Source organism: Phacochoerus africanus, chromosome 15 (assembly GCF_016906955.1).
Source record: "Phacochoerus africanus isolate WHEZ1 chromosome 15, ROS_Pafr_v1, whole genome shotgun sequence".
NCBI lineage: Eukaryota > Metazoa > Chordata > Mammalia > Artiodactyla > Suidae > Phacochoerus > Phacochoerus africanus.
The window spans coordinates 106,307,358-106,334,848 of record NC_062558.1 but is presented as its reverse complement, the minus strand read 5'-3'; the positions used below and the strand labels follow the sequence as shown (position 1 = coordinate 106,334,848).

The 27,491-nt window shown below is 40.1% G+C and overlaps 1 protein-coding gene across 1 annotated transcript in view; it reads right to left on the bottom strand.

The window, feature by feature from the left end:
* PLCE1 (phospholipase C epsilon 1) overlaps positions 1-27,491 on the bottom strand; it is a 349,119-nt gene that overhangs the window by 72,102 nt on the left and 249,526 nt on the right. The window contains 6 exon segments of the mRNA XM_047759463.1: positions 3,030-3,186; positions 3,779-3,896; positions 5,739-5,921; positions 13,090-13,765; positions 23,185-23,390; positions 24,986-25,244. Of these exon segments, the coding sequence (XP_047615419.1) occupies positions 3,030-3,186; positions 3,779-3,896; positions 5,739-5,921; positions 13,090-13,765; positions 23,185-23,390; positions 24,986-25,244 (1,599 nt within the window).

The window sequence follows — 27,491 nt, the reverse complement described above, 5'->3', positions numbered from 1 at the left end:
TGTATCAATGTCTTCTCTTTTCCCTTTTTTAACCAGTTCTTATATGAAAACAAGGAAAGGCTTTTAATACTAATGGAAAATGTGAGTCACAAAAATATGAAGGATGGAAAGAAGCCAACTCTGCCTAGAATTATATTTGCACCTGTCAAGGCTGTATCTATTTATTATAAAAATATCAGTTAACTTGGTCAAAAATTCGGTCTAGCTGTTTCACGACATTCTTTAATTTCTACACTGGTTCCCTGAGACAAGAGTATGAGAAATGTTTTGACTGGTTTTTGGTCAAATTGATGGATAGGTTCTTTCTTTTTTTTCCCCCCCTTTTTTGTTCTTGTCTTTTATTTTTTACTTTTGGAGTATTTCAAATATATAAGAAAGTAGAGAGAATACTGTAATGAACAGTTTGTCCTCAATCCTGCTAACAGTGTTTATTCATGGAAGATTATTTTGTGTTGACATCTGAAGGTCACCTCCATTAATGGAAGAGTATTACAAATGGATAGATTTCTAGTACTTTGTGCTTGGGCTGTTGATCCCCAGTGTGATATGGGAAACAGAGCATGGAGGTTCAGGAGGAGGAAAAAGGCCTGATAATAAAGGGGTTTATCATTTGCATTTAGACAAATATGTTCCCTGCCTTCCTTCCTTCCTTCCAACCACTGTCTGTAGATACCAATCACCCTCTGACTTTAGGAAACTGTCGACTTGGTCCCTTCCTAGGGCTCAGTCTTGCTTTCTCCTTGAAAGACCTTGAACACCGTTCAGGCTGATTTTTCTTCTCCTGCCTTGTCTTCTCCTTCTGGTTTATATACTTGGGCACTGCCCCCTGTCCTCCTGTGGCAGGGTCCTGAGATTGTACATCTGGCATGGTAATTTGTCTACATCTACCTCTTTGAAAAGATCTTCCTCCTTTACTCTGTCCTTCCTTTTCCTGCTTTTGAGTGATCGAAATAAAGGGAAAGGCCACTTAATTCAAGTTATCTGGGTATCTTGTTTATTTGGGATACTGTAGAGGCTGAAATATAATGTAAAGAATTCTGATTTGTTGGAGCTCTTAATTTTGTTACAAACCTAAACTTATAGAAGAGCTGCAAGAGTGGTAAAAAGAATTCCCACGTACCTGGGGACCCAGTTTTGCCAAGTATAGAAATTAGGTTTGTGATTGTGAAAGGATGCTTCCCTTTAAAAGAGAATTCAGGGAGTTCCCGCTGTGGATCAGAGGAAATGAATCTGATTAGCCTGCGTGAGGACGCAGGTTCAATCCCTGGCCTTGCTCAGTGGGTTAAGGATCTTGTGTTGACATGAGCTGAGGTGTAGGTCACAGACGCAGCTCGGGATCTAGCATTTCTGGGGCTGTGGCGTAGGCTGGCAGCTACAGCTCTTATTCGACCCCTAGCCTGGGAACCTCTATATGCTGCAGGTGCAGCCTTAAAAAGACAAAAAAAAAAGGATTCACCATAGGGTTTTTAACTATAGTGAGCTTCCAGAAAGAGAGGAATAGGGGAGGGGAGGGAGAGAGATTTTTTGTGTATGTGTGTATGTGTAAAATTAACATTTCTAAAGCTGATATCTGTATAGATCCATTTCCTCCTCTCACTCCTCTGTTTGACAAAGTAAAGAGTGTCTGTTTTATCATAGTTCCTTCTGGAACCTCTGCATTTCTTAAACTTTAATGTGGGGTGAGGGGAGATGGTGTGGCAGTCTGATCCCTTTGAAAGGATTTCATTTCATTTCATATTATTTCTTTTGAGAGGATAGCTGTTGTTTCAAATATATAACTTGCATGGACCTTACAAAATAATTTACTATAATACCAACTTTAGAGTTATACCTAAATATATCCAACTTGCTATAAGACATTCATTTCTCCAGACTTATATATCTTATATATGAGAAAAGTGTTAAATATGTTTCACCATGAGCAAAGGTTCAAGCTGTTTACATTGAAATTTATTCTTCATTTAGAGCAGTGTTAGCCAATAGAATTTTCTGCAGTAATAGAAATTTCTTTATCTACACTGTTCGGTACGGTAGCCACCAGACACACTGGTAGCTATGGAACACATTTTTTTTTTTTTTTTCGCTTTTTATGGCCGCACTTGCAGCATATGGAAGTTCCCAGACTAGGGGTTGAGTCCGAACTGCAGCTGCCAGCCTGTGCCACAGCCACAGCAACGCCAGATCCGAGCCATGTCTGTGACCTACACCACAGCTCACAGCAATGCCAGATCCTTAACCCCCTGAGTGAGGCCAGGGGTGGAACCTGCATCCTCATGGGTCCTAGTCAGGTTCGTTATCACTGAGACACAATGGGAACTCCAGTAATGGAACACTTTCAATGTGGCCAGTGTGACTAAGGAACTGAGTTTTAAATTGTATTCAATTTTAATTAATAAAAATTTGAGTTTAAATGGTTGCCTTAACATTCCCCCCACTGTGGCTGGCGGCTGCTGTATCAGACATTGTAGAGTTAGAGGCTCGCAGCTCAGATTTTGTTACTGCTACTGACTTTGAAGGGTTGGTCTGTCAAAAAAATTAGAAGCAACTATAGCAAAATAAAAAGGTAGAAAACAACAACAACAACAACAACAACTGGAAGTTCCCTTTGTGGCTCAGCAGTTAACGACTGACTAGGATCCATGAGGACAAGGGATAGATCCCTGGCCTTGCTCAGTGGGTTAAGGATCTGGCGTTGCCGTGAGCTGTGGTGTAGGTTGCAGACACAGCTCAGATCCCATGTTGCTGTGGTGCAGACTGGCAGCTGTAGCTCTGATTAGACCCCTCGCCTGGGAACTTCCAGATGCTGTGAGTGCATGCAGCCCTGAAAAGAAAAAAAAAAAAAAAAAGAAGGTAGGAGTACAAAATTGGGTAAATCAGGAGTTCTAAAAAATTGCGAGGTTTTTAGTTTTACTGTGATTATTAAATCAAAATCAGAGACTATTTGTCCACAGAGCACTGGAAGAAGACGCCCTTCTACACAACTTGAGGGATGTGAAGGGTCCTTCTGTTTCATCATGTTAAGGCCCCACCTGGACGGGCTCTTGTTTGAAGAAGACAGCACAGGGGAGGACACTGGCCTGATGGGAGATGATGTCCCGGCAGCCACGTTAGGGGACCCAGCCGTGGTCAAAGAGTGAGCTCTTCTGGAAGGGAGAGGGTTAGGAGGGCTCGTGATGGTATTCGCCTCTGTGAGAGTGAAAGGCAGAGAAGAGACAAGGACTCCGATTATACTTTCCCTCAGAAATCGAATGAAAAATATGCTTTTGAATGTCTGAGGAAATCAACTTCTAAAGGCACTTTCAGTATAAGAAGCATCAAAATAGTCTGGTGGCTTCTCAATCCTGGCTACACATCAGAATCATCTGAGGAGCTTAAAAAAGTGCACAGATGTCCAGGTTCCAGCCCGAGTGTCTCTGAACCAGGTGGGCTGGGGGGTGGGAAGGGCATCTAGATATTTTTTTGAAATCTCTAATATCCAGTCAGGAGGTCAGAATCTAATCTATCAAATTGTATCTTGTGTATCTAATATTCCCTATCAACAATGGCAAGTTAATTCATGAGAATTTTCTTCTAAGTACACTTGTATTTGCAAACTTGTGTTTGCAGAAATACCTCTTGGGCTCCATCATCTAGTTAAAAACAAAGGTAAGCATATTTAACATGATAAAGGGTTTTGGTAAGAATGCGTACAATACTTAAATCTCAGTTTAAAACTTTCCCATTAAATGCATATACTTTTCCACTGAAAAAAGTTTCAGATGTGAATTTGCTGCCTTACCTGATTCCTCTTGTTCATTAATGTCTTGAGGATCAGAACCACTCCGGCTCCGACACTCTTTGTGCGTTTTGGCCTTTCGCATGGCCATCTCATCGTCGGTTGCCTCTCCACTCTCCCCCTGGGAACACAAAATTCATGATGTTTCTCATTCTGTATTTCTCTTCCATCGCTGCTCTAGTTGGGGCAGATTCCTATTTTCTCACCGACCCAGCTTCAATACTGCCTCCCCCTGTGAAACGAGTACAGACCTATGCAAAGGCTGACCAAATACTCCCGTGTTATATTTATTCCATTTGTCATCACTATAATGCAGCACTTTTCAGGAGATGGGGTGACCAGAGGAGGCACAGAACCCCTGGAATCTGTGCAGAGACAGAATTATGAAGCAGAAAAAGTTTCACTTAAACATCAGCAGCCTCCCATATGCAAAGAATGGGACTTCTAGTTAACATGAAGAAAGTATACTAGTATATAATAGTGATAATATACATCTCATCTAATCTATAATATATAGTGATGGATATATTTATTTATCATGGTAAAAAACATAAGTTACCATCTTAACCATTTTTAAGTGTATAGTAGAGATGTGCTAACTCTTTGTACCTTGTTGTCCAAGAAATCTCTTGAACTTTTTTTTTTTTTTTGCTTTTTTAGGGCCACACTCATGGCATGTGGAAGTTCCCAGGCTAGGGGTCGAATTGGAGCTGTAGCTGCTGGCCTACACCACAGCCACAGCCATAGCAACATAGGATCTGAGCCACATCTGTGACCTACACGACAGCTCATGGCAATGTCAGATCCTTAACCCACTGAGCAAGGCCAGGGATCGAACCTGTGTCCTCATGCATGCTAGTCAGATTTGTTAACCGCTGAGCCATGACAGGAACTCCTACAACTTTTTCATCTTGCAAAAATGAAACTTTATACTCACTGAACAACTCCCCTTTCACCCTTCTCCTCAGCCCCTGGCAGCCACCATTCTACTTTCTGTTTCTAAGAGTTTGACCACTCTAGGTACTCTATAAGTAGAATCATGTCATATTTGTCCTTTTTTGACTGGCTTCTTTCACTTAGGAGAATGTCCTCAAGGTTCATCCATGTTGTAGCACATGATAAGATTTCCCTCCTTTTTTTTTTTTGTTAAAGGCTGAATAATATTCTACTGCATGTATGTACCATGTTTTCTTTATCCTTCATTTGTGATAGACACTTATGTGGCTTCTCCTGATAATATATTTTATTTTTTTACTGATGTAATTATTTTATTTATTATTATTTTTAAATAGTTATTTCCCTAGTACAATTTTTTTTCCTACTGTACAACATGGTGACCCAGTTACACATACATGTACACATTCTATTTTCACACATTTGACAATATATTTTAAACTGAATTTTGGCCCTCTAAGACCTGCCTAATCCGATCCCTTTCTTTTCTGGTCTCCTCTGCCCACCACAGAGCCATGCTCCAACTTTGAGCCTGAACCTAGGGCTCCATGTGCTTCCCTGAGCAAGCTAAGCATCTGTGCCTTCCTGCTGCCTCCTCTGCCAGACATGCCCCCCCATGTTGTTGCCTAGTAAGTCCTATACATTCCTCAAGACCTATTGTTCCCTTTCTCTGTGGAGCTTTCCCTGCCTTCCACTCAGCCCTATATATGCCTTCTCTCTGCTCTCATAGCACTTTGCAGACAGCTTGACAACGATTCTTATCTAGATCTTACCAAGATTGTTAACATGTGTGTGTCTCTCTATGGACCCTGACTTTCCTCTGGTATTGACTCTGTTCCCAGAACTGGGCCTGGCATCCAGGAGGTGCTTGAGAAGCTCTTGTATTTCATTGGTTTTATACGTCATCTTGTTCCCAACCCAAAAGACCTAAAGTCATTTATGGTGATGGAGATCATAGAGGGGTCCCAGATGATTGGGTTTAATGCTTAATAAACAAGTAACACTCTACCCTCATAAGGATTTTCTTCTTTTTCTTGGTGGTGCTTATACCCAAGGTGTTGTTTCTTTGCATGTTGGGCTTTTCTGCACTCTTTGCTGATGTCCCGGGGCTGGGGTTTCGAGTACTCCATCGTCTGCCACCAAACAACTCCACAGCGTGAGCCAAAGTTGGGCCTTCATATCGTCCATCCTCCTGTAAAAGAACCACATTCTCAACACATAAGCAGAGGGTAAGCCATGGGGAAGTAAATATATTAAAGGCTTCCAGTAAATTCCCAGAGGTAGAGGAGCATAGGCAGTCAGCTAAGAATAAAGTGGCTCTGTTTTCTGTCAGTCCTCTCTGGTGGGATTTCCTTATGTCCTCTATTGTCCTGGTCACATCCCACTGAGGTCCAGTGATGTGCTTTAACAGGGCCATGTTCAACTGGGATTAACCAAAAAAATTTCCCTTCTCAGTTTCAGAGGTTATATTCCAGAAAATCAACACTGTAGGCAGTTCATTAAGATGGAATTTGTGGTGGAGGGAGGACAAGATGGTGGAGTAGAAGGACTTAAGCTCATGAAAACACCAAAATTACAACTAACTGCTGAACAACCATCAATGAAAAAATGTGTACTTTGCAAATTTAGGCTTTGGAAGACTTGGGAGTTGTACAAGTGTGTATGAGTCTATTTGAGGAAAATCAAGTTTTATTTGTTATTGCATTACACTAGATATATTTTTCACCTAGCCTGATGCTTGGGGCAGTATGACGTGAAGTCAGAGTAGGAGTACATGCTTTGAAGGGCTCTGGGAGCGCCTCAAATAGTTGAGCTGCCATCCTCTTAAGTAACTGATATCCAAGGATAGAGAGCTCAGGGGAATCAGAACCCTATGCATATTGTGATGCTATGAGCAGCAAAAACATACTCAGTGGGAAGGTGATGGTTTGGATTAGCTGTTTCTTGTAAGGCAACTCTATGTAACATGCACTAAGTATCAGCAGGGATTCATTAATTAAACAGTGGTCAACGATTCTCCTTATTAAGTCAGGAAAGCCAGCTAATAAAACTACAAAAAGTCACATATGATTTAAAGACAATACTGATATTTTACAGGTTGTATAAAAGGTATCTTTTAAAATTACTCTCCATTGACTATCTTTAATTTCTGTAAACTTTTAAGATTAGTCCTCCTATGCAATTCCAAAGAAGTGTTTGTAAATGGATTCTGGTAGATAATATGCAAATAGTAAAGAGACTGTGTGTGTATGTGTATTTGCTCCTTCATTCTAGTGTTCAATGACTATCTGATTTTATGACGTGAGTTGTGAACCCCCCCCAACTTCTCTCATCTTATTATGGATCCTAGGATGCTGAATAACTTGGATACTTGATGACCTTTTGAGTCTTTTTTTTTTTTTTTTTTGGCTGTACCTGTTGCATATGTAAGTTCCCTGGCCAGGAATCAAATCTGAGCCACAGCTATAGCAGTAGCAACACCGGATATTTAACCCACTGTGTAGAACCATTGGGGATGGGGTGGGGAGGGTAGGATCGAACTTGCATCTCAGCAGCAACCCAGTAACAATGCCTAATCCTGAAACCACTGTACCACAAGGGAATTCCTTGATGATCTTTTGAATGATACTCGATAGAACCTTTTGGTGATCTTTCGTTGTGGATATCTGTGACTTGTGCCTGTCCATGGATCACTTCTCTTTTCTCTAACCATACCCCAATCTAACTCTATCTCTTTTTCACTGGATACAGTCTTGGGTCTATCAATCAAAAGGGAATATCCTCCTTTGACCAATGGTTCGTACAGGACTCAAATAAGCCAATCAGAATCCCTGTCCCTGGGAAATGAATCTTGAATGTAGTCATATGGAGAATGAAAATGGCTGGAGATGATTCCACGTGATGCAGGCCTGATGAAGAGACTCCCTGCTAACAAGTCACTATAAATGATTCCAAAGTGGAATAAACATTTCATGACACAATTTGATTTTAACTACCTTATTGCATGACATATTCTGAATCTGAAAGAAATCCTATAAAAATTTTATATATGGATTTTAACACATCTTTAAACATTTAATAGACTCCATTAAAATTTAAAAAGTTCTGCTCTGCAAAGGACACTGTCAAGAGAATTAGAAGACAAGCCACAGATTGGGAGAAAATATTTATAAAGAAACATCTGATAAAGGTCAGTTATCCAAAATGTACAAATAAATCTTAAAACTCAAGAAGAAAACAAACAACTCAAGAAAAAAATGGGCCAAAGACCTTAACTCACACATCTCACCAAAGCATATATACAGATGGCAAATAGCATATGAAAAGATGTTCCACATCATGTCATCAGGGAACTGAAAAATAAAATGAGATATCACTACACACCCATTAGTATGGCCAAAGTCGAGAATGCTGACAACACCCCAAATGCTGGTGAGGATGTGGAGTAACAGGAACTCTCATCCATTGCTGGTGGGGATGAAAAATCATACAGCCATTCAAAAGGCAGTTTGGTGGTTTCTTATAAAACTAAACACACTTTTACTGTATGATCCAGCAATCACATTCCTTGGTATTTACCCAAATGAGTTGAAAATGTATGTCTAGACAAAAACCTGAACGTGAATGCTTATGTCAGCTTTATTCCCAATTGTCAAAACTTGGAAGAAATTAAGAAATCCTTTAGTAGGTGAATGGATGAATAAACTGTGGTCCACCCAGATAATAAAGTATTATTCAGCAATAAAAAGAAATGAGCTATCAAGCCACAAGAAGACATGGAGGAAACTTAAATGCATGCTACTAAGTGAAAGAAGCCCATCTAAGAAGGCTACATAGAAGACTCCAACTTCTGACATTCTGGAAAAGGCAAAACTATGGAGACAATGAAAAGATCAGAGGTTGTGGGGGACTAGGGGAGAGTGGGGTGCAGTGGGAGAAGGAGGTGAAGAGGCAAAGCACACAGCATTTTAAGGCAGTGAAAATGTTCCATATGATATTATAATGGTGGATATATGGCATTGTATATTTGCACAAGCCCAGAGAATGTACAGCACCAAGAGTGAACTCTAAGATAATGGACTTTGGGTGATTATAATGTGTCAATGTAGATTCACCTATTGTAAAAACCGTACTATTCTGGTGAGTGATGTTGACAATGGAGAGCTATGCATGTGTGGGGGCAGGAGGTTTATGAGAAATCTCTGTACCTTCCTCCCAATTTTATTGTAAACCTAGAACTGCCCTAAAAAAACAAAATCTTGAACAAAAAAAATTTAATAGACCCATTACCATATACATATAAAAGAATCAGCCTCTACTGCTTTGGTTTTTCTAAATTCAAAACATCCCAAACATGAGCCAAACTTTACTTTTAATGGAAATATTTTGGGCCTGGAAAAGCAGGATGCCTTTGTTTAATCTTTCAAGGAGACTTTCTGGGAACTAAAATGTAGTTTGAATCTTTTCTTTCATTTTACACGAAACAATAAACTTATTTGGGATGGGTGAAAGATGTACCTTCTATTTTTAATTTGGGAGAAGGACAACTGTGAGTGAAGGTACATTCTTGGTTTTAAAAGACAGTTCATGTGGAAGTTGAACATTCAGAAACTGATTCCTTAAAAATATTCACGCCCTTTTACCTTCTGACATATCTTTGCATATGATACCTTGAAGACTGTTAAACTACTTAATTCTTTAAGTAAACCCTCCTTTTTTCCCCTTGAAGATAGCCACACTCAGTTTCTGTTGCTTACCATCAAAGAATTTTACTGATAATCCTATGTTAAACCTTCTCAGCTTCCCAGAGATCTTTCCAAATATACAGGTTCTTAGCTCTGCCCATGACAACCCTGAGCCAAAGCTCAAGATACCAATCCTTCCTTCACATCCCATGTCAGATCTCTGCAGTTTCCTTCTTCTAATTTGCTGTATTCCTAGGCTTCCTTACAAATGGCACTATTTTTCTTATAATTTAATGAATATTATTATATTTATAGTAGCCATCACCACAATCTTCTTCTTGTCTTTTGCCTTATTTCCTGTTACTATTTCCACTGGGTCAATTTCCATTTACTAGTACTAACATACTTATATTTGAAAGTAACTGCATGCACTCATCACACGAGAGGCCTCTGCTATCAGAAAGATTATTTTCTATATAAGCGCTTCCTAAACTGTGGATAAAGAAATACACCTAAGAGCAGTTAACAGAGTTTGGAAGAAATCAAGATCTTCCATACATTTCTTTAAATTTTAGATACATTTAAATAGATTTATTTTGTACTTTGGGTCTAAGATTCTTAGAGCTTTAAACGTACTAAGCCGCATTATAAGTCACCAAGAGGAGCATTTAGCATGATGCCTATTTGACCTTTTGTTCTCCAAGTACCAAATTAGCATCTTTTTGATGTTTCCTGAGACAATTTGGGAACTGGTCTAATATTACGGGAAAATGAATAGTCTGTTTATCTTTTTCACTTAAAAAAGAAAGCAAGAAATCTTGAGTGCCTATCTTCCTAGATGGCTCATGTAATAACAGTGTTTGAGGAAGAATGTCAACTATGTTTTCAGAAGTGACTGAGGTATATGGAGCTGTTTTATTGTTTTCTTTTTATGGCCACACCTGCGGCACATAGACGTCACAGCCACAGCAACGCTAGATCTGAGCCGCATTTGTAACCCATGCCGCAGCTTGTGGCAAAGCTGGATCCTCAATCCTTTGAGCAAGGCCAGGGATCAAACCCGCATCCTCACGGAAACTAGTTGGGTTCCTAACCCACTGAGCCACAACAGTAACTTCCTATATGGAGCTGTTTTGCTGTTGCATTGTGATGGAGAGGTTCCACGCAGGGGTGGAGGGATGGGAGCTGGGAGAAAGGGAGGGGTGCAGCTGTGTTTAAAACTGCATAGGACTGAGTCTGCCCCAGGTCACTTCCTCTGTCTCTTCTCCTGTAGCACCTCTTACCTCTTCTCATGTTCATAGTCTCAGCTGGTGCCTCCTTCAGCGCAAACCACAAGTTGCCAGGGTAAATGAGAAACTAAGTAGACCTTATATGTTAATTTGGTTATTTTATGCATTAAGACTGGGAAGGAAACAAATGGAGCAAATAAACCACATAGGCTTTGTGATAGTGATTGTAATTGAGCTCAAAGGCTTTGGTTTACGCCCAGATTGAGTGGATTTTCATGATTCTAGAAGACTAAAGAATGACTGTAACAGAAAATTGATATTCATAATTACTCCTGAAGGCCTTTCTTCCAAGCAGCTGACAGCACTGAGAGCTCCCTATGAGGTAGACAGGAAGAAGGTATTTTGGTTTCCATTTTATTATTTATTTATTGATTAGCTGTGCCCATGGCATGTGGAAGTTCCTCGGCCAAGGATGGAAACTGCACCCCAGCAGTGACCTGAGCCATAGCAATGACAGTGTCAGATCCTTAATCTGCTGAGCCACCATGGAACTTCATGATGTCCATTTTATTTACTGATTGATTTTTTTGCTTTTTTAGGGCTGCTCCTATGGCATATGAAAGTTCCCAGGATCAGGGTCGAATTGGAGCTATAGCTGTTAGTCTTCACCACAGCCACAGCAACCAGGATTCAAGCAGCATCTGCAACTGACACCACAGTTCATGGCAATGCTGGATCCCCAACCCACTGAGCGAGGCCAGGGAATGAACCCACATCCTCATGGATATTAACTGGATTCATTTTTATTGCACCACAATGGGAACTCCCCATGATTCCATTTTAGACGAGGTAACTAAAACTGGGTTTGTGCTATGTATATGTATATAGACCTATGTGTTTATTAATTCATTAATCAAGTTAGTTGCTCAGAATATGATCACTTCTCACAAGTACTGCATGGATGTGGAAAATGTTTTTACTTGTCAGAAACATGTTAGAACTGTGAAAAGTATATGAAAACAGCCATTTGAGTAAATTAAGTCATAGTTCTATTTGCTCTGTGAAACTAGTAGAAAAGGATTTTTCCCTCTAAAAGACAGAAAAACAGGAGTTCCCATCATGGCTCAGTGGTTAACGAATCCGACTAGGAACCATGAGTTTGCGGGTTCGATCCCTGGCCTTGCTCAGTGGGTTAAAGATCCAGCGTTGCGGTGAGCTGTGGTGTAGGTTGCAGACTCAGCTTGGATCCTGTGTTGCTGTGGCTGTGGCGTAGGCCGGCAGCTACAGCTCCAATTCAACCCCTAGCCTGGGAACCTCCATATGCCGAGGGAGCGGCCCTAGAATTGGCAAAAAGACAAAAAAAGAAAAAAAAGACAGAAAAACATAATAGAGAAAAACAAAAAACTTTGTACAACTCATTTGACAATGTCACCAACAGTGTCATTTTGTAGTGGGGATTATGACTCAATTTCCAAGCAATTTCTGCCCTCCTTCCTCCACAAGCATGCTACTCTGGTTATGCCTGTTTCTTCTCACTGCCTCATTCAGCCCAGTCCTGCTGCCACCCTTAGCTGGAGTATCACAGAGCCTAATAATTTAGAGTTAATGAAAAACTCATTCAATTTAAGCCATGACTGTGAGAAACCACCTTCTAAGCGCTGCTGCCACTACAAATCTAGTTTGGAAGAACTCTAGGTATGAGTTTATCTTACATTTGGGAAGGTTTCTTTTAACCTTAGAAGTTCTGCAGTTAGGCAGCAATACACAGTAAGATAAATAACATTAGGTGATGAAAAAGGATTTCAATTTCCAAAGTGAAGGTTTCCAACATATCAGCTGGTCTCTAAATAATAATAAAAGCATTCAGATTAGGGTGCTTTTCATTTTCACTCTAAGTGAAAATGCTTACATTAACTGGTTTCTTTCCAGATGTGAGAGGTACAATAACCACAGTCATTATTTTCATACAAAATAATAATAGGGCCTACTACGAACCAGACACGTTTTTATTTTTTTTTTGCTTTTTACGGCTGCACTCGAGGCATATGGAGATTCCCAGGCTAGGGGTTGAATCAGAGCTGCAGCTGCTGGCCTACACCACAGCCACAAAGACCTACACCACTACGCTAGGATCTGAGCCACATCTACAACCTACACCACAGCTCACGGCAATGCCAGATCCCTGACCCACTGAGTGAGGCTAGGGATCAAACCTGCATCCTCATGGATACTAGTTGGGTTCATTTCTGCTGCGCCACAACAGGAACTCCCCAGACACCATTCTGAATTTACATTATGGCTTTACACTGTGTTGGCTCGGTTAAACAAGAGCCAGTCTATGAACAGGTCTATGAACCCTGGTGATCTACATGCCAAGTGTGTTTTTACAAGATTCATATCTGAAGAATTATGATACTGAGGAGAGAAGGAAGGCTGCACCCCTTACCTGGTAGAGGCTGACGTACTGTTTCCGAAGCCACTGCTGTCTTTGGTCAGGGAACTTCCTCATCTTTCTCACGGCTCTAGTGAGTTGCAACAATCCGCTAAAGAGCATTTTAGCTGTGTGCTTTGGTGCCACAAAGTGCAATAACCTATTGTCCGTGGTCTGAAGCCCATAGAGCAGTGTCACACCAGTCTCTGAGAGAGACATGTTACTCAGTTTGTTCTGAACACACACAGTGTGTATATCAATGTTAGGGTGTCCCATGTACACAGCCTTTGCTGAAAACAGATCCAAGACCCCCTCCACCAGGCCACTTAATCCAGCATTGCCCAATAATGGGAATTTTCCAGGCTCAGATGTGTTACTAAGCACACCAAGTTTTGCTTTAGCACTGGCTAGGGAAGCAGTAGTGGGCTTTATCCAGGTCAAGGTGCTGTTGTCAGGCTGAAGCTGAAGGAAGCAGCGGGCAGAGAGGTGTGTGTCTTGGTCATAGTGGATGACTGTGGCCCCCTGTAGCAGGAACTGGTGCACATCAGCTTGGATGGACAACACATACCACGGGATGAGCTCTGTCCCATGGTCAAAGGCCTTCTGTGGCTCTTCTGATCCATGAGGGTCCCAATCTTTGGGCTGCTCAAAGATGTCATTTTCAGAATCCAATAAATCTCCAATTATAAACCTGTGGGAAAGAGATACAAGATTGGCGTGTCTTATAACTAGAAATGAGAACACAAAGTTTTCACCGACACTGAACATCTTTTTTTTTTGTCTTTTTAGCTATTTCTTGGGCTGCTCCCCGGCATATGGAGATTCCCAGGCTAGGGGTTGAATTGGAGCTGTAGTCACCGGCCTACACCAGAGCCACAGCAACTCGGAATCTGAGCCGTGTCTGCAACCTACACCACAGCTCACGGCAACGCCAGATCGTTAACCCACTGAGCAAGGGCAGGGACCGAACCCGCAACCTCCTGGTTCCTAGTCGGATTCGTTAACCACTGCGCCACGACGGGAACTCCAGGACATCATTTTATTTCCACTATGAATTCAAGTTGACATAGGAAATATGAAATGCTAAAAGTCAGAGAGTAAATTTTTATATCTGCATTCTAAAAATTTATACTTAACAATATATCTGACCACAGGCCTAAAGAAAGGAACTCTTAGATTAATTATTGCATTTTAACACAAACAACAACTTTCATTATTTATTAATTATCCCTCTTGTGTCAGGAGTGGTGTTAAATACATTTTGCACTTAATTTGGCCTACTTGCAAAGTAAATTTTCTTATTCTTTTTTTAATCTATGGGGAAGCTAAGGTTCAGAAGGGGTAGGTAACTGGCTCCAGGTTAAGCATTTTGGTCTCTTTGGACTCTTTAGCCTGGGGTCTTCATCAGTAGGTTCTTTGCTTTCTACTTGATCGTAAACAAAAGCCATTGAATACAATGGGGCTAAGACAAAACAAGACTTAATAAGTGGGGCTGAGAAGTGCCTCTGTTAAAAATGTGATCAGTTCAAAGACACTTATTGGGAAATACCATCACAGTGGCCAGATGAGCAATAACAGCTCTCCTTGACTCAACTTTAGATTTTTGGTGTGCGTGTGCGTGTGTGTGTGTGTGTGTGTGTGTGTAGGTATGTGCACAAAGAACTTGTATACTTGGGCAGTTTAGCAAGTTGCCTTCCCTGAGTCAGGAACCTGGATTACTAGGGCCAGAAGGATCCTGGGAGGAAGGCAAGAGAGCCTTTATTGCTTCCTTCCTATCTGGTCACTGTTGCAGGGATGTGCCCAAGAGACTCATTCTCTTCAAAGCATGAGGACTTTTTAGTAAAATCAATCTTTCTGCTGTTTGGTTTACAGACATCACTGGCAAAGTGGTGGTAAAAACTAAGGAGCTGGTCCATATATCCCAGGAAAGGAATGTTCACATCATCTAGAGGTATCTGAGCATCCATCTGCTTCTTGGTGAGGCATGAACAGCAGCAGTGGGCTTCTCGGATTCTCAGTCTAGAACCTGGTCCCTGAGCGAGATTTCACTCCTGCTTTCAAACAAGAGGTTCTTCTTCTTTGCCTCACACAAATACATATTCTTAAGAAAAGAAATCCACAAATCTGATAGTCAGAGTATCTTTTTCAGATAAGCCACAGTGGAAACAACCCAAATGTCCAGCAACAATAAAATGTTTAAATAAAATGTGATGTATTCATACAACACAATCCTGCATAGCAATGAAAACAAACATGCAATGGCTAACTACCTGCAACAACATGGACAAATCTTAAGCAATACATACAAGCATATATACTGAATGACAACATTCAAGCACATGTAAATTTCAAAACCAGGAAAAAAATACTACATTTTTAGAAAGGCATAATAGTGGTAAAGTTATAAAGAAGAGCAGGATGTATTATCATCAAACTCACAAAAATGAATTTTCTCTAGAGGAAAAGGTGGTGACATAATTGAGGACGCAAACAAGAGTTTTATGGGGGCTGACAATATTTTCACTCTGGGTCATAGTTACACACGCACTCACTAGATAACTATTCAAATAATTTTTTTAAAAAAAATTAATTTTAGAGTAGTTTTAGATTTGTAGAGAAATTTCAAGGATAGTATACCTCACATACAGTTCCCCCTATTTTTAACATGTTTGATTAGGGTGGTATATATGACACAATTCATGAACCAATATGTTATTAATTAAAGTCCATGCTCTGTTTAGACCCCACCCCCCCACCCCCGCCTTCGTAGGGCTGCACCTGCGGCATATGGAGGTTCCCAGGCTAGGGGTCGAATCAGAGCTGCATCTGCCAGCCTATACTACAGCCACAGCAACGTGGGATCCAAGCTGTGTCTGCGACCTACACCACAGCTCACAGCAGCATTGGATCCTCAACGCACTGAGTAAGGCCAGGGATTAAACCTGGATCCTCATGGATACTAGTCAGATTTGTTACCACAGCAGGAACTCTGTAGATCTCCTTTTTTAACCTATTTCCCTTTTTAGTTCCAGGATACCATATTACATTTAATAGTCATATTTCTTTATGTCACAGTTTCTTAGACTCTCCTTGCTTTTGATAATCCTGACAGTTTCGAGGATCAGTGTTTAGACATTTTGCAGAATGACCTTCAATTTGAATTTGCTTGATACTTTTCTCATAATTAGACTGGGGTTCTGGGTTCCAGGGAGGAGGACCACAGAGGTAGAGTGCCATTCTCATCATATATCCAGGGAACATACTATCAACACAACTTACCCTGTTGATGTTTGACCTGGCTAAGGTAGTGCTGGTCATATCCCATTGTAAAGTTACTTAAAAAAAAAAAACTCCTTTCTATATTGTCCTCTTTGGAAGGAAGTAACTGTGTGGAGCTCACACTTAAGGAGCGGAGAGTTCTGTTCTACCTCCTAGGTGGTGGAGTGTCTACATAACTTACTTGGAATTCTTCTAATTGGGAGATTTGTCTCTTCTCCCTCATGTGTTAGTTTATAATTTACATACATGGACTCATGAATATTTATATACTTTGTTATAATCTCACGCTACTTTATTTTGTTGCTCAAATTGTTCCATCTTTGGCCTTTGGGAGCTCTTTCACTTGGCTCTTGCTTCTTTGAACATAACCCCATTGTTATGGATTTTTTTTTTTCAGTACTTCTTTACTTTCTGGCACAGCAAGATTCTCTAGGTTCATCTTGTGTATTTCCTGTCCCAGTCCTAGAATCAGCCCATTTATCCAAAGAGCTTTGCTTACTTTCACTGAAGAATATTAGTGAAATATTCTTTCACTAATAGAAACTAGTTCTTTAGTGAAAGAAATTATTGAATTTCTTTTTGAATGTCTAATTAGTGAAAGAAAATACTCTTTCTCTAATAAGAAACCAAGATCTGGGGGCAATGTGCAACTCCATCTCTCTTTAACGCAGTTTTCTTAGTGTCACATTTCACCATAAAAGGTGAAGAAAGAAAAAGGAAGAAAATCCTTTGTGTTCACCTTAGTTCCATCCCTTTGAAATTGCTCTCAGTAACAAAGGAAAATTAATACTTAGGTTCTCTTGCACAGTACTTCTGTCTATGCTTTACATATAGCATGGTGGTTAGGAAAATGCCCTTCGGGGTCACCCTTTGTTTGATGTTCAGTTCCACTACCTCTTTACTGTGTAACCTAGTCAAATCACTCAACCTCTTTGAACCTCACTTTACTCTTCTATTAATGGCAAAAAAGACAATACCCATTTCACGGTAGTAATGGTGAAGCTCAAATAAGATAATACTTGTAAATGACTCCAGCACAGCATCTGGCTCAGAAAAGTATACGACTATAATTAACACAAAAAGACCAAGATTTCATCCTGCTACTTCTCTTTCCCACTTCCGTTTCCCTAGGCTAAATCAGCCCAGCTGTTCCTCTAGAGGGACTTTTTCAGGGCCACATCCTTTCATCTTTTTATTTCCTTCCTCTGGGACCATTTCCACATTCTCCCTGTCACATTTCTTGTTGTTGCTGTTGTTGTTTTAAGAGCAAGAAAGATTCAATTGGTGAGTGTTAGTACCCATGAAATATAACAGATGTTAATCTGGACATAGAACTTTGGATTTTAATATCACAAGAGAAATGGTGTTTTCCATATCCCATTTAATTTTAGTTCTGAGCTAAATCAAGTTATTTTTTAGTGAAAAAACTACAGGCATTATGAAAATCAGTGTCTGAAAAGAAAAAAATTATGAGGCTATTCTGGAGCCTGTTTCTGCTGCTCAGAGATGATATAAGTTGGGAGAAAGTGGACACTGACTTTCTTTGTATCAGTTTCTGTTTTAGAACATGAAAAGAGCTACTGATAAGTGTTAGTAATTCTTTTAAAAAGCATTCTTCCAGGGACTAATGCCCAAGGTAAAAACTGACAATTGTAATGAAATAAACTCGTAGATCACATGGTAATTGTATGCACTGCTATGCCTGATTCTCTCAGGAGATAAGTTTCTGCAGGTTTACAAGAAGGAATAAGGTGGAACTTAAAGAGTTACTCAGGAATCAAATAGCATTAATCAAATCAAAGATGTGGTCTACCAGCAAAGAAACTACAGAGTCAAACTTAGGGAATATGCCAAGGAATGAAAAAAAATTTTGTATCCGACAGACCCCCGAAGCATCCTTCAGTTAGAAACCCTAAATTGACAGATAAACACTTTTCCAATGTTCCCTGATGAAAATCTTATATTATGGGACAAGTGGGCTATTTATCATTCTGGTTATGTATTTTCTTTATAACATATTGATACCTCCTGCAAAGTTAATGTGATTACATAAACATGATTCATTAAGTGATAAGCTTAAATTCAATTCTGTAAGATAGAAGAAAATGTATACCTTTTCCAAAGGACTTGCTATAGCTGTTCCCTGAAATAAAATTCAGAGCTCTGTTTGCTTCTGGAAAAATTCTTGCTTTTAATTAACATAGCACCTCAACCACAGGAAGCTTCTAAATTATATCTGGGTAGTGTGAGGACTTCAGAGCCAGCCTGCCTGCGGTTAAATTCTGGCCCTGCTGGATGTGAGATTCTGAGTAAAATGGAAATGCTATGAAGATTAACCAATTTAATATAAGTATTTGGGACAGTGTTTGTTTAAAAGTAGTATCTTGATAAATAACAGCATGCCAAATATTAATAATATCATTATTGTCCAGAGTGTATCTGCAAAGTCAATCTCTCAAAACATAGCCACTCAAATAAACATTGCTTCTTTATAAAAATGATGTCCAAGTTTCAAGTTGGGATTCAAGTGATAAACAAGCTTAAACCGAGTGTTCTGCAGACAGTGGGAAAATGCCTTTCTCTATTACAGGTGTCAGAGGCAGGACTGGGTCTCAGATACTGGCCAAGGAGACAGAAAGAGAGAGAAAAAGAGGGCGGGTGGTCCTAGGTATCCCCGGACACAGGCATCCCCAGAAAAGTCAGGGGCAGGTTGGCAGGTGAAGGGCTGGGCTGGGCTGGGCTGGGCTGGGCGGAAGCAGTCGGCTGTCCCTATAGGATGTTAGGAGATGGGTGTTTGTAAGGTTGGGGACATTATTACACCACCCTCTGTGGAAAATAATGTATTGGTTTCCTATCATTTTATTATTTTATGTGTTCGCCTAAGTGTATGTGTGTGTGTGAAATCCTGGTAACTATGATCTTTTCTCAGATACCCTACTTGCTTATGCTTAGCTTTTTTTTTTTATTCTTGTCGGATTGGATCATCTTCTGGGGACATCTCTAAGGTGGTTGTTGGGGTGTGAGGGCAGAGAATACTGCTCTCTCCAGTAAGGAAGTGGAGAGTGACAGAGGGGTGCTCCTAAAATAGTGACTGCTGCCAAGGGTGCCCACACCTTAAGGGCTCAGCGTGGCATGTGAAGGATGTGATGGCAGGCATTCATTACAATAACCACCATTCATATGTCCTTTACAATGCAAAACTGCTTTTCTGGCATGCATCATCTCATATCATCCTTATGACAATCTCATAAAGCATTACGATCATTCCAATCATACAGATTACAAAACTGAGGCTTAGTTAAGATCAAATCACCTGTACAGCTGACACAAATAGTAAGTGGTGGGAGCAAGATTCAGTCCCAGACCATGTGACTGCAAGCTTTGAGCTCTTAATTATCTCAAGCTGCCCCCATTCTAAGGTTCTATCTGAACTTATCTACTTATATCCAAAATGGACAAATAATTTTTAAGCTGCAGCATTTTAAAGAGGGTCAATAATGCTGATGATAAGAACATGTAGCTCCTATTATCTGTACACCTAAATAGAATTAATTTCCATTTTCCTTTGAAATGGTGCCGTATGCTACTTTTATCCCTTCAGGACTTATATACACATAGGCAAAGCTTATTTATTCTTCATGCTGGTAATTTGAAAGTCATTATTAATGAGCTTTACAGATCATAGGAAATGTAACTGGAATATGTTTAGAATTCAGATGTTCCTAATCTACAGGAACTAGAAATAAAAAGAAGTTTAAGATTAACCCTTTCTTCTTGCAGGAGAAAAGATCCTGCCCTGAAGGTGAACACGTGGTCAGGCTCACGACCCAGCTCTGATAGGCACCACTTAAGCAAGTGACTCCACCTCTCTTCCAAGTACCACTTCCTCACCTGTACAGGGAGATGAGGAGTTGGATGAGTTGAGCTCAAGATCTCCCTGACATTTTGAGATTCTCTCTACCATGTCCCTTTCCTGCTGAGGTCTTGAACATTTTATGATCATTTTTCCAGGGTTTCTGTGGGTGCTTTGAATGGGTTTTCTGGCAGGAGTAGCTGAGATATTTGAGAAATATCATTAGAACACCTTACCAAAGGCTGGATCTGGATGAACCACAGCACTGTGAAACTTTCCCTTCTTTCTTTGATGTAATTTTCACACAGTTGGTGGTTGCCATAGGAATAGGGACTGGAGATTATTTTCATAGAGTCTTCGTTTCAGCCAAATCAATAACAAAGCACAATTCTCCTGAGCTTTGGAGTTTGGAAATCCCTTTTCCAGATACAACCCTGGGCTGAATATTTTAATGTGGGTCTCTGGATCAGCAATGGATTCCCAAGTCTTGGCAGGTGGTTTCAGTGAATTCTATTAAACACTCCCAATCTCGCGAGTTCAGTGGTCCTTTTCAAAGTAGCAGTCACGTGGGGTAAGAAAACTTAGTGGTATTGAGGTACATAAAATTCAATATGAGGATTTCAATATGACTTCACAGGTTTTGTAAAAGAAATATTTGCATTTTTGTGCTCCCCCCCTCGGCCCCCAGAGTGCTTTCAAGCAGGATCTGGAAAATGGGAAGTGGAAAAGAAATGGCCTTAGGATATAGATGATAAGACAATTAAGAAAGGGCAATGCAATAAGCGGAAAGTTGGAAATAAAGATTTCATGAGAGGTGATGCAATGAGGTAAGAAATTTATCATGTGAAAAAATCTGAGGCAAAAGGAAAGAATGGTGAATGGAAAGCTCAGAGGCTTGGTCTCTGAGGTTCAACCAAAGATAGTATTCCTGGGAGTTCCCGTCGTGGCGCAGCGGTTAACGAATCCGACTAGGAACCATGAGGTTGTGAGTTCGACCCCTGCCCCTGCTCAGTGGGTTAACGATCCAGCGTTGCCGTGAGCTGTGGTGTAGGTTGCAGACGCGGCTCAGATCCTGCGTTGCTGTGGCTCTGGCGTAGGCCAGCAGCTACAGCTCCGATTAGACCCCTAGCCTGGGAACCTCCATATGCCACGGAAGTGGCTCAAAAAAATAGCAAAAAGACAAAAAAAAAAAAAAAAAGATAGTATTCCTAAAAGTATTTTGGAAAGGATGACACCTGTAAGTAACATACACACCTACACACACGTGGATGCACACACACACACAGACACGTACACATATACATATACACACAAAAATACACACACATGGACCCAAAGAAGGGTTTTATCAAAAAAAGTCACATGAAATTCAGGATTTTATCTATTCAGTGCTGTTCTATGTCTTATAGTAGGGTTTAAGGATGGACTTTCAGCCAGATGTCAGTATGAGGAGAAGGTACGCCTTTCCTAAACAACTCTTTGATTTTTCCTACAAATACTGTGAATCCTGATTCTTTCTTTCCTATGGCCACTATCTCAAAACAAAATTTAGTCACTGTTAAGACTATACAATATACTTTTCTGTATGTTTTATTTTTTCCTATCCTATTTTCCCTTTTCCTTAATATCTTTAATTATTTATATTTACTCATAAACATCTACAAAATCTTTTATGGGAGGAGGTAGATATATACACAGATATCTATATTTAGAGATAGTTATATAGAAGTAGATATACTTATGTGATATACATCTTATGTATTTTACATATAAGGACCTAAGTGGCTGTAAGATGTTCCTGGAGCTTTTTGTAAATGGTCCTCTATATACAGAGTGACACTATTGTCAGCAAAAATTAGCAAGGAAGTGTTCACATAATCTTGATTTGAGATAAACTTAAAAACAACAATTGATGGAAGCTACCTGTGAGACATTTGAGCTTTAGGGACCAGACGCTGTGGTAAGGTTAATCTTCGAGCACCTGAGTCCTCTATGGGGGAATGAGCTAGGAAGTGAAGTTTGAAAAAAAGCCCAAAGACTTTGGAGAAATCTGAAATATTAGTTTACCTCCTTAAAACTACAACATTAGGGATTCAGAAACAAGGCATTCATCTTGGTGTTTGCAATTTACAACCAATTTTAAGGATCTGGCACTACAATGCCAAAGGAATTATTTTCCAAAAATACTATCACCCTTCCCAGTGTAGGCTCATAACACACAAAGAGACAACCAGGAAAGGCTCTGTGAAACAAACATCAATGTCTTATGTTTAAGTCCTTACACAACTAACTGCAAGGTATGACTCACGAGTACTGAACACAAATAAAACCTTTGTGGCCAGTCAGTAGATGCCATAATTTCGAATGATGCTCAAGGATTCCTCATGCTGGGCCAGGCTCTACTATTCGAGCTGGGCTTGTCAACGAGTAAATGGCCTTGAAAAGATGCAATACTTGCTTAAGACCCCTGATTTCTGGACTTCTCATTAGGTTATGGGTTAAGTAAGCATGTCTGGCTACACCCCCTGCCTTAGAGTCCTCAGAGGTTTTGGGGAGCTGCAACAATACTGATTTCTGGGTGTGACTCCAGCCCTATGAACTTAGTATGTTTGACTTAAAAATATGTTAATACTCAACCCTGTGCCCCACTTAGTGATTACAAAAACTATTTTTCTAGAAGGTATGAAATAAGAATCACGGTTCTAATTCTGAAATCTACTTGGTTAAATTTTTAGAAATGGCAAGATAGTTCTGGCTTTTAAAAAGGGATAAGAGATAGCAAGAAGTTAAATTATGAGCAGTAATTTTAGAACAAAGAAACCATATTATAAAGGTAAATCCTAATTCAGAATTGGTAAATTTTAAAGATAGAGAGGCAAAACTTATGGATAAAAGTGGTAGCTTTTTATTACCTGAAACCAAACTGGAGTAGGAAAAATAAGAAATGAGCAACCCAATTTTTAAAATGTAAAACTTACTGCCATCGGGCTTTATCCTTCAAGGAATTTTTCCTGGAGCTGCTCCCTTCACTGGGGCTGTCCTCCTCCTCAATCTCCAGGCTTCGACTGCAGCTCCTGATGATCTGAAAGATGCTGTTGACAGTGGACTCCTTCTCCGAATTCTTTAAGCCATTCTGTCCCACTCGTTGTAAGAAATTATCTTGTCCACTGTAATCAGCTACAAACTACAGAAAAATATATGGAGAATTTGTTACTGCAACTTCACACACTACATCTGAATATCCTACTGGCTAGGAAAATGAAATCATAACAGCCATAAATAATGGAATTTGTGTCTATTTTATTGGGGGGGGGGGAGAGAACCTTCAGAAAAACATTTTTTTCCTTTCACCACGTGAAATACAAACTCATTCTTGTTTTCACTAAGACAACTTTAGTCCCTCTAGGAATCAACACCCTATTTTGAATTTACAACTCAAAAAGCAGTATTATTTCAATGTTCCCTAGGGAAAAAGTAGCCACTTTACAGAGGAAGGGCAGAGTTATTTTATTCTTGTAGTGAGAATTGAGAAAAACCATGACCAGAGTCTATTATTCTATGTAACAGGATAAAATTACTGGGGACCAAGGAAATGATCTAGAAAGGGGGGCATTTTGCTTTATTTCCCGTGATCCTATGATAACACAGAGGCTTCCTGGTGGTTTGTAAGCTCTTATTGTCTATATTTGTGATCAGGAAGTTTTTCCCTCTTCATCAAAGGTAAGAGGGGCAGCCAGGCCATGATATCTGGTGTTCCTTCCTTCTCAGGCATGAAGGAATCGGAGTGGGTAGAGCTTGGGGGGCTTGCTTTAAGTTTTCTCCTCTATTTCCTACACTTATATTTCCCCTCATAAGTCAGGGAGATGTAAGCCAGTAGTACTGCCAGAACCTAGCAGGGCCTCTTAAGACTTCCTGGTACCAGGAGATGCTTTTTTTCCCCAGGTGACCTGGAAGAGGTTGCAATTTTAGAGGAGTCTTGACACTGCAATTGAGAAGGGGTGCATATGTGTGTGTCAGTATGTATGTGTGTGTTTGTGTGTTTGTGTGTGTGTGTGTGTGTGTGCGTGCATAAGATCAGCAGTGGGTAGAGTCACCATGGTGAGAATGACTCTAGGTTTGGGTGTGGGACTTCTAGATATGGGACTCCTCAAAATTCTCCATCAAGTCCCCACCACCTTTAGTCCCTTCTTTCATTTCTAAACACCATATAGAGAGGTTTCTGCATCTTCGGCTTCTCAATGCCCCTTCTTTCCACACCCAGTGTCCTGAGTCCAGGCTCACATGGTCCTTTCCACTCTGGAGGGTGATGAACAAGAAGCACTGGGCTGAGGAGAATGGAGGCAGTGAAATCAGGTGACTTAGAGGAGGCATTAGCTTCCCACAAAAAAGGAAAGAAAGGCAACGTGGACTTCCCCTGTCTCTTTCCCACTCATCCGAAGAAGTTACTACTTTCCTTTAACTTCTCATGTCCCCTGAACCCAGACATTCCCACCCACAAGAGAGACAAAACTCCATCGACCTTTAAAAAAAAATCAGAAAACAACACCCATTGGCTCTTGTACTTATACATCAGTCCATTAAAGTTAACTTACTTTTAACCTCCAGTCAGACTAGTTGGTATTCTCTTCTCTGGAACTTTCAAGGACCTAACGGTTATCCAACATAACAGTGACAACTGATAACCCTGGGCTCAGAAAGGCCTCTCTTCTGGCTTTAGTGAGGGGTGAGTCAGGCACCCACAGTGACTCTCCAGATGACGAGGAATTTGAAAGGCCTCACCTCTAGAGCTTCTTCTTGGGAATTGTACCTCGGGCAAAGCTTCATAAGGCCCGAGGCTCCATCAAGCACCTCACAGAGCTCCTTCAGAAACACCCCACAAAACGGAACCACCTTGCAGCCAGGGATATGCAGTGCCCGTGTCACCACCTTCTTGTACTCGCAGGAAGATTCGTGCTGGGCCATGGCATCCTTCAGGCTCCTCATGGTCTCCAGGTCAGACTGGTCCATAAACTGCCACATTTTTAAAACTTTTCTTGACCTATTGCAAGGCAATGACATTTTTTTTTTTTTTTAGACTGAAGGAGAAATAAGTTACAGTAACTAGTCTAATTCCATACAAGTTCATTCTTTTTGTTTATATTTCTTTGTTTTAATATTTATTTATGATTCACATCTCCACCTACTTCCCCAATGATGTGAATATTACTTTAATAAATTGAAACACAAAGTTAAAAAGGACAGACACATACAGTTAATTTTGAAAAGTGGGTATTAAACTAATGTTTGAGATTTTGTGGTTTCTGGTTTCCCAACAGGGAAACCTCATGGGTAATATTATTTTTACAAATATTTGTGGAGAATCACCTGCAGAAAAGGTGTTCATCCATTCCTCATTTATTTTTTTAATTTTTTTTTACATAATGATTTTTATTTTTCCATTATAGCTGGTTTACAGTGTTCTGTCAATTTTCTACTGTACAGCATGGTGACCCAGTTACACATACATGTATACATTCTTTTTCCTCACATTATCATGCTCCATCATAAGTGACTAGACAGAGTTTCCAGTGCTGCACAGCAGGATCTCATGGCCAATCCATCCCAAAGGCAATAGTCTGCATCTATTAACCCAAAACTCCCAATCCATCCCACTCCTTCCCCCTTGGCAACCACAAGTCTATTCTCCAAGTCCATGATTTTCTTTTCTGTGGAACGGTTCATTTGTGCCATATATTAGATTCCAGAAATAAGTGATATCATATGGTATTTGCCTTTCTCTTTCTGATTTACTTCACTCAGTGTGAGAGTCTCTAGTTCCATCCATGTTGCTGCAAATGGCATTATTTTGTTCTTTTTCATGGCCGAGTAGTATTCCATTGTGTATATACACCACATCTTCCTAATCCAATCATCTGTTGATGGACATTTGAGTTGATTCCATGTCTTGACTATTGTGAATAGAGCTGCAATGAACACGCAGGTGTATGTGTCTTTTTTAAGAAGAGTTTTGTCCAGGATATATGCCCAAGAGTGGGATTGCTGGGTCATATGGTAGTTCTATGTATAGATTTCTAAGGTACCTCCATACTGTTCTCCATAGTGGTTGTACCAGCTTAAATTCCTACCAAAAGTGAAGGAGGGTTCCCTTTTGTCCACAATCCCTCCAGCATCTGTTATTTGTGGACTTACAAATGATGGCCAATCTGACTGGTGTGAGGTGGTATCTCATGGTAGTTTTGATTTGCATTTCTCTAATAATCAGTGATGCTGAGCATTTTTTCATGTGCTTTTTGGCCATCTGTATATCTTCCTGAAGAAATGTCTATTTAGGTCTTTTGCCCATTTTTCCATTGGGTTGTTAGCTTTTTTGCTGTTGAGTTGTTTAAGTTGTTTTTATATTTTAGAGATTAAACCCTTGTCAGTTGCATCATTTGAAATTATTTTCTCCCATTCTGTAAGTTGTCTTTTTGTTTTCTTTTTGGTTTCCTTTGTTGTGCAAAAGCTTGTCAGTTTGATTAGGTCCCATTGGTTTAGTTTTGCTTTTATTTCTGTTCCCTTGGGAGACTGACCTGAGAAAACATTTGTAAGGCTGATGTCAGAGAATGTTTTTCCTATGCTCTCTTCCAAGATTTTGATGGTGCCTTATCTTATATTTAAGTCTTTAAGCCATTTTGAGTTTATTTTTGTGCATGGTGTGAAGGTGTGTTCCAGTTTCATTGATTTGCATGCGGCTGTTCAGGTTTCCCAGCAATTCTTGCTGAATAAAGTGTCTTTTTCCCATTTTACATTCTTGCCTCCTTTGTTAAAGATCAATTGACTGCAGGTGTCTGGGTTTATTTCTGGGTTCTTTATTCTGTTCCATTGGTCTGTATGTCTGTTTTGGTACCAGTACCACACTGTCTTGATGATTGTTGCTTTGTAATAGTGCCTGGAGTCTGGGAGAGCTATGCCTCCTGCTTGGTTTTTGTTCCTCAGAATTTCTTTGGCAATTCTGAGTCTTTTGTGGTTCCATATAAATTTTTGGATTGTTTGTTCTAGTTCTATGAAAAATGTCATGGGTAATTTGATAGGGATTGCAGTGAATCTGCAGATTGCTTTGGGTAGTATGGTCATTTTTACAATTTAAATTTTTCCAACCCATAAGTATGTGATATCTTTCCATTTCTTTACTCTTACATCTTCTTTAATTTCCTGGATTAATGTTTTATAGTTCTCAGCATATAAGTCTTTTACCTCCTTGCTCAGGTGTATTCCCTGGTATTTGACTTTTTGGGGTGCAATTTTA